Source organism: Myotis yumanensis, unplaced genomic scaffold, assembly GCF_028538775.1.
Source record: "Myotis yumanensis isolate MYYU_CA2020_CCGP unplaced genomic scaffold, mMyoYum1.0.hap1 SCAF_7, whole genome shotgun sequence".
In the NCBI taxonomy this organism is placed as follows: domain Eukaryota; kingdom Metazoa; phylum Chordata; class Mammalia; order Chiroptera; family Vespertilionidae; genus Myotis; species Myotis yumanensis.
Window position 1 is genome coordinate 64,572,948 of NW_027223758.1, and position 15,817 is coordinate 64,588,764.

The 15,817-nt window shown below is 43.8% G+C and overlaps 1 protein-coding gene across 9 annotated transcripts in view; it reads left to right on the top strand.

Annotated features, from left to right (window-relative positions):
* LDLRAD4 (low density lipoprotein receptor class A domain containing 4) overlaps positions 1-15,101 on the top strand; it is a 337,040-nt gene extending 321,939 nt beyond the window's left edge. For all 9 annotated transcript variants that reach the window (XM_070420714.1, XM_070420718.1, XM_070420717.1 and 6 more), the window contains 2 exons: positions 6,933-6,986; positions 7,760-15,101. In XM_070420714.1, the coding sequence (XP_070276815.1) occupies positions 6,933-6,986; positions 7,760-8,290 (585 nt within the window). In that variant the 3' untranslated portion in view covers positions 8,291-15,101. The remainder of the gene's footprint in view (positions 1-6,932; positions 6,987-7,759) is intronic.
* The last annotated feature ends 716 nt before the right edge of the window (positions 15,102-15,817 follow it).

A 15,817-nucleotide genomic window follows, 5' to 3' on the forward strand; every position in this document is an offset into this window, starting at 1 on the left:
TTGAAATTACCTTTAGAGCTTGCAGTTCATTTTTGGGAAAATTTTAAGTGAAAAATTTTTTAAATTTTCAATAATGGCAAGTCTTCCTTTTTCTCATTTGCTCTCTGAAGATGGATTTGATTTTTTTGGCATCGATCAAAATCCATCCAGAGTTAAATGTTATGAATTTAACATTATACAATAAATTATACAATTTTGCTGCAAAACCAAGTGTGACTCAGTTAGTAAAAATGATGTTGCCCAAGTTACAAACTGATACTGTAGAGAAAGGTCAGGAAACCACATAAACTGATGGTTTCCTTGGGGGAGGAGCCAGGATAGGAGGAAGTGGACAAAAGGAGTTTGGTCTGTGTTGTTAAAATGTTTATGGTAAGAATGATTGTATGTATTATTTTTACAACTAAAAAACAGCCTCTGCTCACATAAGTGAATGCTGAAGACAGTTCCAATAATGTCCTGAGCATCTGTAGGCTCCCCCGGGAACTCACTTGAGCATGGTTTGTATTGTGACCAAAGCAAGCTAAAACGAGATTTTTAAGCAGGATTAATTAAACATTTTATGAACCATAAAATTTTAATAATCTTTTAAATAAGGCATTAAAATGAATAATCCAATGATAATGTTTTTTTCTTTTGTTTGTTTTTACTTAGTTCTTGAAAGTTGTTGTGGCTTTTTCTGAGGGGAAAACAATTTTCTAAATTATTCTGATTCTGAGTGCCACCCGTTAGGGAGGCTCCCCAGAGCTGTCAGAGATGCCAAGGGAGGAAGCTGGGTTGTGGTTCTGTGACCTTGGGGAAAGCTTTCAGGCTGTGCCGTAGCTTCCTCTCCCGCCCTAAAGGAGGTGACTGTGCCCACCTGAGCTGATGGCGTGTGGTTGCACATTTCCCTGTTGCCCTGAGCTTTCTGATCCCCAGGCTGGTTTCCGGTGAAGTCTGAAATTGCTCACTCTCCTCCAGCACTGAGCCCTGGAGAGGCACCTGCACAGCTCCTTTTCTGCTTGCTCCGTGGGGCCTCTAGACCTCCCTGATCTATTGTATTATTCTGGAAATATACAGGATTCCCTTTCTTTTCTTCCCAACATACCTTCCTGGATAATTTATCTTTCTCTTAAGGGACATGCCCTAGATTGAGTAGAGTTGGGAGGGAAATATTGAGTCTTGAGAAATCTGATGATGGATTTCCAAGGAGGAATAAAAGGGGAAACGCTGGAGAGAACACAGCCATTGACAGCTAGAGGTATTGCCTTTACATCTAAGCTGTTACTGCCATCTAGGGTGGAAAAGATAGTAATACTGTAAAGCATTGGATAGTAGAGAGGTTGCATAAGGAAAGGGAAGAAAAGAAAGAAAATTGATTTTATCAGAAGGTAAAGGTGTTTTGTTGCTGAATACCCAAGATCAGTTTTACCTATACTTTGAAATTCTCACCCTGGGACAAAAAGAAAAATAGATTTCCAAATACTTGAGGCTGTACAATACATTCATTCATTGGGAGGAACCCTTGAGTAGAAGCCAAAATATCCACCAATGGCCTTGCTTTACCACAAACTAACTGTCACCTTCAGTGAGTAATGTACCCTTTTGGGGGCCTCAGTTTCCTCCCATATAAAATGAGGAATAATTGGCTTAGATCAGAGACCTTCAGATTGTTTTTGACCAAGAAGAACAGTGGAAACACATTTTATACCACAATCTACAATACTTATATGCACAGCTAAGGCAAAACTTTCACCAAACAGTACTTACAGACAATGATATTTTCCATTCTGTTTCATTTTTCAAATTTTGGCTGTGACCTAATTAAATTGATTTTCTAACTCTCTGAGAGGTTGCATCTCACAGTTTGGAAAAGATCATACTAGTATTAGATGTTTTCAGTCCCCAAGTCTGATGATCTTGTCTGTAGTCCCTAATGTGTGGAAAGGAGAGTTTAGCTGAGAGCATAAAACCAAGAAGGTTCAGGCTGTGGGAGTGGCCACTATGATGCGCACTGACCACCAGGGGGCAGACGCTCAACATAGGAGCTGCCCCCTGGTGGTCAGTGCACTCCCACAGAGGGAGTGCTGCTCAGCCAGAAGCCGGGTTCACGGCTAGTGAGCTCAGCAGCGGTGGTGGGAGCCTCTCCCACCTCCGCAGCAGCGCTAAGGAGCAGTGAGCAGAGCAGTAAGGAGCAGCGAGCATGCAGGCGGTAAGGAGTGAGGGGACCCAACTGTGAGAGGGTGCAGGCCGGGCTAAGGGACACCCCCCACCCAGTGCATGAATTTCATGCACTGGGCCTCTAGTATAGAAATAAAAAAGATTATAAGAGAGTGCTCTGAACAATTGTACATCAACAAATTGAATAACCTAGATGAAATGGACAGATTCCTAGAAACACACCCTACTAAGACTGAATCATGAAGAAATAGAACATCTGAATAGATCTGTAACTCTTAAGGAGATTAAATTAGTAATCAAAAGCCTACCAACAAATAACCAGATGGCTTCACTGGTGAATTGTACCAAACATCTGAAGAAGAATTGACACCAGTACTTTCAAACTCTAGTGAATTAGCATTACCCTAATACCAAAGCCAGACAAAAACACAACAGGAAAAGAAAACCATTATCCCTCATGAATATTGATGCAAAAATCCTCAACAAAATACTAGCAGACTGAATTTGGTAACATACTAAAAAGATTATACACCATGACTAAATGGGGTTTATTTTTGTAATGCAAGGATGGTTTTACATATAAAAATAAGTGTAATACACCACATTAACAGAATGAAGGGGGGGACTACATGATCAGCACATCATGCAGAAAAAAATATTTGCCATAATGCAATCCTTTTTCACGATAAAAACATTCATCAAACTAGGATGGAAGGAAGTTACCTCAACATAATGAAGACCCTCTATGGAAAGCCCACAGTTCACATTGTGCTCAATGGTGAAGGACTGAAAGCTGTTTCTCTAAGATCGGGAACAAGACAAGGATGCAAGCTTCTACCACTTCTTTTCAACATAGTACTTATTGGAAGTTTTAGCCAGAGCAATTAGGCAAGAAAAAGATAGAAGAGGCATTCCAACTACAAAGGAAAAAGTAAAAATTATCCTACAAACAGGTAACATGACCTTACATGTAGGAAACCCTGGAGAGTCCAACAAACAAAGAACACCTGCTAGAACTAAGAAACAAATTTAACAAAGTTGCAGGATACAAAATTAACATGCAAAAGTCAGTTGCATTTCTTTACACTAACAATGAACAATCAAAATGGAAATTTAAAAAAATCCAATGTATAATGGCATAAACAAATACTTAGGAACAAACTTAACCAAGAGGGTAAAAGATTATATTGACGATTGTACAATGTTGCTGATAGAAATTAGATACAAATAAATGGATCATGTATTCATGGATTAAAAAGCCTGATATTAAGATGTCAGTACTACATAAAGCAATCCACAGATTGAGTGCAATCCCTATCAAAATCTCAATGATGTTTCTTGCAGAAATAGAAAAGTCCATGCTAAAATGCATGTGCTACCTCAAGGAAGCACCATCCCAAAATAGCCAAAATAATATTGAAAAAGAATAACAAAGTTGGACATTTCACACTTTCTAATTTCAAAACTTACTACAAAGCTACAGTGACAAAAACAGTACAGTATTGGCATAAAGAGAGACAATGGGATAGAAGAGAGAGCTCAGCAATAAACTTTCTCATATATGGTCAAATGATTTTTGACAAGGGGGCCAAGACTACTCAAGGAGAAAAGACAGTATTTTCAAAAATGGTGCTGGGAAAACTGGATATCCACATGCAAAATAATGACACTGGACCCATATCTTACACCATATTCAAAAAATGAACTCAATATGGATCTAAAACCTAAATGTAAGAGTTAAAACTCTTAAAGAGAGTAGTGGGGAAAAACTCATGACATTAGATTTGGCAATGATTTCTTGGATATGACACCAAAAGCACAGGCAATGAAACGAAAATAATAAACTGACCTTTAGAAATTAAAAACGTTGGTTTGTCAAAGGACACTATCAAGAGAGTGAAAGGCCACTGGGAGAATGGGAGAAAATATTTGCAAATCATATATCTGATTGGGGTTAATATTCAGAATATATAAAGAACTCCTAAAACTCAACAGCAAAATAATGGACCACCCAATTTCAAAATAGACAAAGGACTTGAATAGACATTTTTACAAAGACGATATACAAAACCACCTGAAAAGAGCTCAGTATCACTGATTGTGATGACGAATTTTACGTGCCAACACAAGTGGGATTAGCGATGCCCAGATGGCTGATAAAACATTATTTCTGATGTCTCTAGGAGAATAATTTCAGAAGAGATTAACATTCACTCAGTAGACTGAATGAAGAAAATCTGTTCTCACCAGTGTAGATGGCATCTTCCAATTCCCCAAAGACCTGAATAGAACAAAAAGGTGGAGGCAGGCAAATCTCTCTTCTTGAGCTGGGACATTCTATTCTCTTGCCCTCTGCTATTGGAGCTCCCGGTTCTTGGTCCTTAAGACTTACACCAGTGGCCTTCAGACCTTCAGACTCAGATTGAACTATACCACCAGCTTTCCTGGCTCTCCATCTTGCACCTAGCAGATTGTGGGACTCCATAACCACATGAGCCAGCTCCTATTATTCATACACACACACACGCACACGCACACGCACACACACACGCACACACACATACACACACACACACACATCCTATTGGTTCTGTTTCTCTGGAGAAACCTGACTTAATGCACTAATCATACACAACTTAAACCCATAATGAGATACCCACTGGGATGGCTATTATTAAAGAAACAGAAAATAAGAAGTGCTAGCAAAGATGTGAAGAAATTGGAACCCTGTGCATCGCTGGTTGGGATGTAAAATGGATCTGCCACTATTGAAAAACAGTATGGTGACTCCTCAAAAAATTAAACATAAATTATCATATGATCCAGCAATTCTGCTTCTGTGTGTATATCCACAAGAATGAAAAGCAGATATTCAAAGAGAGATTCGTATACCCTTCTTCACAGCAGCATTACTCACAATAGCCCAAATGTGGACACCACATATGGACGGTCCTATAAGCTGTGAAGGAAATGAGGTGGCCTAGGGCGACTGTGCTGAGAGGAGAGGGGTCCCAGATAGGACTCTCAGGAACTCCAACGTTCAACCAGAATGAAGAGTTAGGGGCACCCCCCGAAGAGCAGGAAAGTAGCCAGAGAGTCAGGGTGTGAACCAGGAGGGGTGATGTCTCTGAGCCAACAAGAGAAGGTCCTGTGCTGCTGGGAGCCAGGGGAGAGGAGGGCCAAAAAGTGCTGAATGGATTTAATAATCGATGTGATTTGGGTGAAACGTAAGATTGAGTGTTCATTGAGGAACTAGGGCAGAGTCTTAGAAACATCCCAGGATGAGTTTGTATGTTGTTTTTAATACGAGAATTTCTGTAACAGCCCGGAACTACAGTGATTGTTCCTCTTGGTGCAGAGGAGCCCAGGCTCTGGTGTGCTCTGCAAGCTGCCTTGGCCTGGTGCAGGACTGTCCGTGGGTGTGGCTCAGCCACTTCCTTAGATTTGATGAGATCTGTCACCTGTCGCCAGGCCAGAGCCATGATTGCTTACTACATAATTTTATAGTCACACCTTAAGCCCAAACTTCCTCTAAACACTGCTGGTCTGTTCCTGTTTTTGCTGCTGAGTCCATGGTGTTCTGCAAGGACCGTAGGATCAGGTTGTATGTATTTGGTTTTTAAACACCCTGTTGTCCAGATGGGGTGTTTGTATTAGAATGCTGGCCTACAGAATACAAAAGAGAGACTTAGGGGTGTCTCACCTTGCAGGTCTACTTGTGGGTGCTTTCAGGTTCTCAGGAGGCTCAGTGATGGTACAAGGTCATGTATGAATATTCCTGGGAATCCAAAAATGCAGACATCTGCTCCTGCTCGCCATGTTCTTCTCTTTATGACAATAACAGGCCTTTAGAGTAGCCCAACAGACCTTTGCCAACAATTTGGGTTCAAAAGGGAAAACATATTGAAGTGCTTTGTAAACAAGTTTATGGTGTTAGAAAAGCTTGTCACCTTGACAGTCTGGTCAAACATATTTGAAAAAAGATGTTAAACAGCTAGATGTCAGGTTACATCTGCCTTGGGAATAAAGGGACTGAAGAATAAATTGACTGAAGAGTAATTTGGAATCTCTGTTTTCAGTGTGAAAGCACAGTGTGGCGGGCGGTGCTTTCCCTGTGCTGCTGCTCACCTCAAAGCCCAGTTCTGCAGGGCCTTGGCTGGCATGCCGGCTGTGGCCATGCACACCTGCATAAGAGCTTAAGCACCCAACCCTGGCCGGTGTGCTCAGTGGTTAGAGTGCCTGAGCACTGAAGGTTTACGGGTTCGATTCCCAGTCAGGGGCACATACCAGGGTTGCAGGATCTTTCCTCGGCCCGGTTGGGGCAAGTGTGGGAGGCAACCAGTTGATGTGTCTCTCTCACATTGATGTTTCTCTCTTTCTCTCCTCTCCCCCTTCCTCCCTTCTACTCTCTCTAAAAAAATCAATGGAAAAAATATCCTCTGGTGAGAATTAAAGCAAACAAACAAACAAACAAATGAGCTTAAAGACCCTGACTCTACCCAAATCTAGGCAGTGACTGAATACGGTTTGATGACATTTGGAGTGTATGTCAAACACGTACATTCTAACTTTCCTTTTGGCCACAATTCTCCTTTTGTGTAATAAGGAGACTGTTTTGTGTAATAATTTCGGTGTAATAAAAGGACCAGTTCTTTGTTGTTCTGTGACTTAAACAGGTCTGCCATTGTCCAAGAGGAATGTGGTTCCTTGATTTTAGGTGCTGCAGCATGAAACTAATGATTTTCTTGTGATGTCCCCCTCCCACCCCCTGCCAGGAAGGGCGCCTGTGGCCTTCAGACAGCTCTGGTCCTCAGCCTGGTGCCTCGGAGGTAAGGGGTTGGACAAGGGAGGGATGTGGGTGGCTGGAGATGGCTGCTCGGCCCCATGTGATGGGAGAGGGGAGGAGGGAAATATGCCATTACAACAAAATGGGTGGAAAAGTCAAATGTATGACAGTGTAGATTAGGAAATAACATTTAAATTAAGGCATATGCCTATAACTTTGGTTTTTAACGTGGGGGAGGGGATTTTTAGAGTCTCCTAGGGATTATTTGTGCTAGTCTAGAGCTCCCTACAGAAAACAGGTTGAGAATCGCTGATCTTTACGTGATCCCATAAGCTGCAAACAACGAGGCTCTGCAGAAGGGGGCATAGTTTATAAATACAGCATGATTCATTTCCACATCTCCAGGTTTAATAGAATGACGTAAAACTAACATAGTTTTTTTGCCTTTAATTTAAAAATATGATGTGGGAGAAGTCAATGGGTGGATATATACACACACACACTCACACTTGTCCCAGTGGGAAACACATACGTAGCATATGCAGTAACTCCCATTAAACCCAAATTTTCAGTTAGCCGCATTGTCCATTGTTGAATCGTCTTGGATAAACTATAGTTTGGCAAGGTGAGGGGTCTAACTCATGAGGAATAAAACAACTACATTTTTTTCTGGGGTAATCTCTCCCTGTTTTGTTGGAGGGGGAAATATTTCAGACGGTTGAGAACACAGACCAAGTGGGGCTGTTCTTATAGCATCGTGTTTGTGATCATTATTGAGCCAAGAATGTCTTCAAGCCTTTGCTCTTTTCCTGGCAGATCATGTATGCCCCGCGGTCTCGGGACAGGTTCACTGCCCCGTCCTTTATCCAGAGGGACCGGTTCAGCCGCTTTCAGCCCACCTACCCCTACGTGCAGCACGAGATTGACCTTCCCCCCACCATCTCCCTGTCTGACGGGGAGGAGCCGCCTCCTTACCAGGGGCCCTGCACCTTGCAGCTCAGGGACCCCGAACAGCAGATGGAACTCAACCGAGAATCTGTGAGGGCCCCGCCCAACCGGACCATATTCGACAGCGATTTGATAGACATCTCTGTGTACAACGGGGGCCCATGCCCGCCCAGCAGCAATTCGGGCATAAGTGCCAGCACCTGCAGCAGTAACGGGAGAATGGAGGGGCCGCCCCCGACCTACAGCGAGGTGATGGGCCACTACCCAGGAGCCTCTTTCTTCCATCACCAGCACAGCAACACGCACAGAGGGGGCAGACTGCCACTTCAGCACGACAGCGCGGGGAGCACGGCGGTGCCCATCCAGGGCAAGGACAGGAAGCCTGGGAATCTCGTCTGATCCTCCAGCATGCGCTTGAGTGGAGAAGAAGAAACCGAGGACGGAGGAGGACTGCTCAGCTCCTCCGCTCCCGGGCACAGTGTTGTTCAGTTTTACGTGCGACAACTAAGTAAAACCAAATATGCAAATGTGGTCTTTGTTTCTGATTCCTTTCAGGGGAATTGCATGCAAACCAGACTGAAACAATACAAACTTCCATCCGGTCTGACCGTCAACAGTGTTTATTCTGGGGCAGGCGTCGGGAGGGGGGTGGTTTTGGCAAAGGGTGGGCATGGGAACAGAGAAAGGGGTGCTTTGACTATATCATGAAATAAAACACAGAGGTATTTGATTTATTTAATTATGAAAGGAGACTGCAGAGAAAGAGGCCAGAATGGCCTTAAATTTATAATTAACTAAATAAAGAAGGAAGCATTATTATATATTATCATGGGGAAGAATTGGCCAGTTTGCTTTTTCTCCCAAGGTGTGGAACTTTTATTTTGTTTTAAAAATATGATTCAAAATTCCTGTTTTTGTGTGCCAAGGTATAAAGTGGGGAAGCTCGATGAATGCAAGGAGTTGATTTGTGTTGTTATGATGATGTGTTTTTAAAAGTTGCACTATCTTAGTGTTGAAAATATATATGAGGGAACTGTTGTATGTGATGTTCTGTATGTTGTCTTTTCACCTGTGGATTATTAGTTGGCCTAAGGAATGCCCTGGAGTGCTTCCCGTAATCATGCCAGAAAAGATGTTTGGGGACGTAGCCTAACATGCCGACTTGTGTACATCAAGAAGGTCGTTACTGCTGTGAGAGTCTGCCGCAGAGAGCAGGGCGTCTGAAACATGGAGGCATTTGGGTATAAGATAGGAATGCGAAGGTCCAGCACTTGGGACTTGCTGAGTTACTCTGCTAGCCTAGGCCACCTGTTCTGTTAAACGTGACCGACACATGCATTGACCATCCAGTATCGTGGTGCCCTCGCCCTCCAGCAGTGCAGTTCTTCAGTAACTTAGGTGTGTTTTTTTTTCACTGTAGCATGAAGTAGACTCATACATAATTTTATGCAATAAATTGTTTAAAATGCAAGGTGGTTATTTTGAATACTGTTGAGATTTGTGACTTCTCAGTGTATTCCCGTTGTCAGCCTCCTTTTCTAGACACTTCAGTTCAGTCCTGGACAGCTGGTCAGTGCCCGAGGGGCTCTCAGCGGTTGCTCCGCATGGAGCCCGCCGGCCTCGGCGTGTGAGCGATGCTGGTAGTGACTTCTTCATTGGACACTCCTGGAATGGACAGAGGACACCACATTGCTGAGCATGATAACAAGCCATTGCCCTTCACTAAATGGGCTCAGCATTCTCGGGGGAATGCTGTGCTCACAGCCCACACTCCCGTGGGAGTTCGTGCAGCCTTTGCAGTGTGGCCAGAACTGGACGGTCAGTTCCACAGCAGGGCAGGGCAGGCGGGCGACTCCAAAAGCACAGGATTAAAAGCACAACATGCAGTTAAAATGCAACTAGAAACTAATTTTAAATATTGTTAGTTTTAGTTTTAATATTCCTGATCTTTACAAAAGGTGTTCTTATGTAAAAGAAACAGCTTTCTTTTGGGGAAGAGAGCATCTGGCTTTTATAATAGCACCAGCCAACAAGTTCAACCAGTGCCACACCGCCGCCTGCTCTGCGTGGGTCAGTCCCCTTGGCCTCTGCAGGTAACAAAATGGATTGGAAGGATGACCCAGTGACTGATCGCTGCAGTTTTGATGCTGAATAACACACGCGCTTGAGTCTGTCTGTGGGTCTCAGACGATCTGTCAGTGAGGTGACTTGGTGCTGTCGGCCGAGAGCTGGAGAGACTGTTCTGAGCTACAAGTCCTGTCCCCTGCCTTCTGCTCCTTTCTGCTGCTGGTTTTTGTTTTACTTTGAGGATTGGACTCTTCATTAAATTGATTCATTTCACCCAGTAACAGCCACAGAACTAGCCAAACTCTTAGAAAGAAAGAATACAGACTCTGTTGGGACGTGTGCGTGCTAAGAGCCGCAGTGGGAATTCCAAGACTGGGCAGAGCCCCGGGAGGCCCCCTACCCGGTCAGCTCACTGCCTGGATCCCACGCCTGTGCTGGAGGGAAGCTGGCACTCTTTGTTGCATGGAGCCTTGTCACCCTGTCAGGTGAAGGTTAGGAAGCACTTGTGCCTGTCAGGACCCCTGGTGGAGGTGCTGGGTAAATTATTGGTCAGGTGTCCCCTCAGATGAAAGATGACAAGGTCAGCTAATGATATCATCATTCCAAACCTCGCCTGCAATTTTGGTAAAGCAGGTGAACCCACCCTGTAACTCTAGCTCAACATGGTTTTGCAGTCCTTCACTTTCCTTCCTGCTGCAAGAATGAGCTGTAGTCAGAAACTTGTCGATTCTTAGTTATCTTGCAAGTATGTGAATGTTTTTATCGGTGTCCACAGTATTGGCAAAAATTATTGAATTCACATAAATGCCATCGTCCTTCAAAAGCGAGGTTCCTCCCATTCAGCCACTCTAGAGAATTGTCCTTTAAGTTAAATAGCTATTTAAAGACAGAGACGTTTGAAACCATGAACGTGAATGGTCTTGAGGCTAGGCCTCCATAATGAATTAGTTTAAAAGCCAACGTCATAAGCTTACTTATTAGTCACTTTCCCTTTGGCGCAGGGAAAAGGTGATTTAGATCAGTAGCTCTTTTGAAGGTGCTGGCTGACCTGTCGCTCCTCGCTGGCCTGGCATGGAAAGAGGAGTGAGGAAGGTGCAGCCTGCACAGTGGGGCCTAAGGTGGGAGAAGCCTGTGTGCTTATGGAGCCCGAGCACCCCGTTGAGAAAGCAGTGATTGAGATCATCAGTGATAGGTTGGTTACCTCAGTAGAGAGTTGAAACAAAGGCTTGCAAGTTCAGAAGAGCAGCTGGTGGGAAGGGGACTCTGAGCACCCTGCTGTGGCTTGCCTGCCCCAGGGGCTGCCTGGAGCATGACGCCCAGCATGTGCTGAGTCCCATTGACAGGAGCACGGCCCTCAGGCAGGTATCTGTGTTTTCAGAAAGTCTCGTGTTCTTCAGACACTGAAGCAGTCCCGAATCCCAAAGAGATTGTGCTAAACAAATTATGCATTTAAAACGTTAAACTATTCTTGGTGTTTCTAACCAAAATTCCGTGTTAAAGAAGCTCGACAAGCATATCCTCTGGCCTCCCCCATCACCTATACACACGGGCACACAACCCGCAAGAAATTCCAAGATTGCGGGGAAGAATATTTAAAACGTACAAAGATTGGTCATGAGGGTGCACAGATAGCCACTGAGCTCCTGGGCAAGGAAAGAGGGGCCTTCCAACACCCGCAGGGGAACGTGGTACACAGATGAGTGCTTCTGGAGCTTCTTATATCTCCATTTGATCTTCTCCACCTTTATCTTCCTCACCTTTATCTTCGGCAACTACTTTCAGACAGCTTCTGTTATCTAGAAGAATCCATGCACATCCTTGCCTTCCTCCCGCAACCAGTAGCTGCATCCTGACAGGGGTGATCCTGTATCTTCCATCTAATGGCTCTTGTCTCCAGGAAGTCCTTTGTAGGAAGAGTCCTGGTGCGATGGCCTTTAGATACCGGTCCATAGCAAAGGGAGATGCCCGTCCAGCCCCTGCCCCTCAGGAGAAAGTCCATCCATCCTTGGCCACTCAGGCTGCTGCATGCTCCGAACCACCTCCTGGCTGGTCTGCTGCACGGGTGCTTGCTTCTCGAGGTCTGCTACTTAGCACGGCGACATTCACTGCATGTTCGTTGCTATGCATTTCGTTTTTCTTAAAACTTCGAAAGCTCCGCAGTGTATGACGGAAAGAAACTGGGAAAGATACTTGGTTTTTGTTAACTTTTTGATTGTGTCTAAGTGTCTAAAAGCAAAACTATGCCAGTGTTTGGCACTGTGTCTTCATACGGTGACAGAGTCCCCCAAGTCCGCCTTGCTTGCTGCCAGCATCCCCAACCTCAGTGAAGCGCAGGGACGCAGGCTTCCGCTCTGCTTACCTTCACCTCCATTACCCTCAAATTTAGATAAAGTAGCAGGACTGGGCGGCAGCTGGCAGGAACCCCTCCTCGCTGTGAGGAGCACTGTATCGAACCGTGACACACCCAAGTCACAGATCAAGGAACTTTGCTTTCACTCCAGGCCACAGCTTTGCGGCTCACCTCACTTTTACGGATTTAAAGGGGGCCGAGGCCGTGCTGCCAGCTGCTAGAGATCAGAGAGGTGGATGGAGAACGGGAAACATGCTCCTGCCTGGGGATCCCCTACATTTCCGCTTAGGCCATGTTACTACCCAAAGTGCTGCATCTTTTGCATAGTTCAAGTTTATCGTTTCTGCCAGGGTTAGACAGCCGTTTGCTGCTGCTGCTGCTGCTGCTGCTGCTGCTGCTTTCGGGGTTGGCTGCATTCGGAAGTCGTCGTGTGTGAGTGGATGCCTTGCTATGAAAGCAAAGCACCGTCTTCCTTTCCTCCTTTTCCTTCCTCCCCCTCAGTGTGTGCTTGTTTAAGTGGACTGTGGTGGGGCTTAGCGCGAGACAGAGACTGTCTTCACATGATACATGCATCGTACACGGATCCATGTCCTGCGGAGAGCTCTGCATGTCAGTAGATTTCAAGCAGCTGCCTTGTCTCATGTTCTGGGTTTAGCAGGCGTAGGACCCGAGCCCCCGCCGCTGCCGCACTCCGCGCTCCCACCTTTGTTGTGCCTCACTGATAATGGTGCTTCTTCAGTTGTTTGTCTTTTCTTACGTTTTTATTTGTAAGGTGCTGTATATAACTTGAATATATTATGCACATATCCTACCCAATGGGTAGAACATACATTGTTAATACTGTAATATAATGTATAGATACCAATTTTAACAGAAATGGCATAGAATTTGTGAATGCCTATGTGCTTTGTCCTCTTTTGTAAGGAAATTTGCAAATGGATGCATACAGATAAAAGTCTATGTAGTTTATTTTCCTATTAAATACCAATATTATAACACAAGGGAAAGAAGTCTGAACAAGCAAGCCAGCTTATGACCAGCGTATGTATAGCAAATGAGAGTTGCATCTTTGCTGTGAAAACACTTTAAAAAAATAAGTTTAAAAAAATTCCATAGCTTTTTGGTTGCCACTAGATGCTTCTTCTTTTCAGCTCTTAACGCTCAGTTGGACCAGTGTTAGAAAAAAAAATAGTTGACTTTTCAACTTGTTTTATGAAGACATCAATGTCGCGTAGAATAATGATGTCAGACCCCAGAGAAAGTGCACATTTTGCTAAAATTGCAAAAATTACATCGAGAGTCAGTGGGCCTGCAGGGGAGGGCCTTGCTCAGTGCGGAGGCATTTGGGACCATCTGGGTCCCGAGTCTCTCTCTGCCTTCCTCCTTCACAAACTGAAGCTGTGGAGCCAGTGAAATAACAGAAGGGTTTGTAGGGAAAGCATACCTCAGGGAAAATGAAGCCACTTGCGACCCCATTCTTCTAAAAAATGTCGTTATGGGTTATATTAGCAGAGAATTAGCTATCAGCCCCCCGAGTTGGGAATCTTATATCCATTCCTTTTGGTGTCTCATGGTGATCTTGATCCAAAAAAATAAACTAGGTTTTGCCACGGGTTAGGGATTACATTTGCAGTTGCATGTTGTCACATCTCTCTTCCAGCTCAGTTTTTAGTGTCTGACTGTGCTCTCTGCATTTATCTTCAAATATCCTAAAGTTACCAAAATAAAAATAAAAAGAGCCTATAACAACATGCTCACTAAACCACTGTTGAACATGGGTGTGAGCATCCTTTCCAGTGTATTCTGTCACTAGAGGATCTTAATTCTAATAAATTCCATGGTTTTTATTTGCTCTGTGGTGTATGTTCTGATCTTGCAAATCACAATAGGATCATACCCTTACCCGCCAGAAAACAAATTATTACAGATCATCCTTAAACTGAAAACGCCTCTACAATGCAGCTCTTAATGCTGAATAAACTAAAAGTCAGCCCTTCTTTTATTATCTGTTTTGAAAGATCCATGAAAAGATCGGTATCTCGTGTGTTCTTGCTCCTGTCCAACCCCACTGTCTGGCCCACTGTCTGCTGCAGGGTTCCCCATGCTTCAGCATTAAAAACAGGGGCTCACTGCTGTCAGGAACCACATTTCCCCCCATACCCCCCCCCCCCAGGTTCAATCTCTGGGGAGAACTGTTGAGGGTGGGTGTCATCACAGAATGTTCTGGACTCAGAGGTACTAACATTTGTTACCACACCATTGCTTTCTCTCTACAGAACTAATTAAGGCTTAAACTTTATTGTTAATGATACTGGTTCATTTTAATGTGCTTATTGGTATGTTATTTTTCATTTCATGGCTTTCAAAAATCACGTTTCTAATTGTATATTTGTCTAGTGTGAAGCTGTTTTAAAACATGTAATACTATTCACAGATTTAGTTCATTTAATTATTATAAAGCAGCCTACTAAAAAAGTACAACTGTATTTGAACTTTTCAAGTTGATCATATGAGTTATGATAATAAGTCATTAAAGTCTTTTTTAACAGCCATTTGTGCTTACTTTTCAAAATAATTCCCAGTTATGTACTAAAAAAGATCTCCAACTGTTGTGTATCTGCCTCTTTTTAACTGAGCACTGGTGATGTAGTTCTTAGGCCTAAGGTCTGTCATTGCAATAAAGAAAGATGTTGCTCTAAGTGCTGTTAAAGCTATGAAATCAGCTTTTTCTGCTTGTTCGTAATGCTATGGTCAAACCACAGCACAAAATTATTAAAAATAATCAGTAATTCATGTGTCTCCTAGTTTGTTTTTTAATCTTTCAAAAACAAAGCACGTGTGTGAATGTGTGTGTCGGGCAGGGGTGGGGGGGGGTGGGACTACATATGTTTTAAAACCCATCTCCAACACTTCTATGGTCCCTGGCTAACCTTTCCATTCAGCATTATTCATTCAGACTTTTAAAAAAATCATTATATTCTTCTATAACAACTCTGGCCGATCACACCATATGATGCTTTTCTCAATTCTGTGTTCTCCACAGAGCATCAGGGATTGTCCTCAGGTCTCACCACAAGAGGACCATGGAACTGCGTCACCTGAGCTGAGATGCCTGGGGAGGAATGTGCAGTTGTCGTCAAGTCTCTGGGTGGCTGTCACAGAGCAACTGAGGTCCACTCACGCAAAGGTGAACAAGATTTCTAACAATAAGACCTGCCCGACAGCGGGACAGCTGGCGCAGAGGTTCAGGGTGCAGAGGTTCAGGGCCCCGGGGTTTTCAGCCCCTGGGAGTGTAGCACAAGAACCCGATTCCCTTCACTGAGAAGTTAGAAGAGCTCTAAATAAGTGTATGGAGTCACAGATGACATGATTGTCGATGTGAAAAAAAAAAAAAACCTCACACAATCTACCAAACTACTAAATAAGTGAGATTAGTACGGTTGCAGGAAATACAATTTCTTTTTGCATTTCTCTATGTTAGTAATGAAAATGAAATCTTAAAGACACCA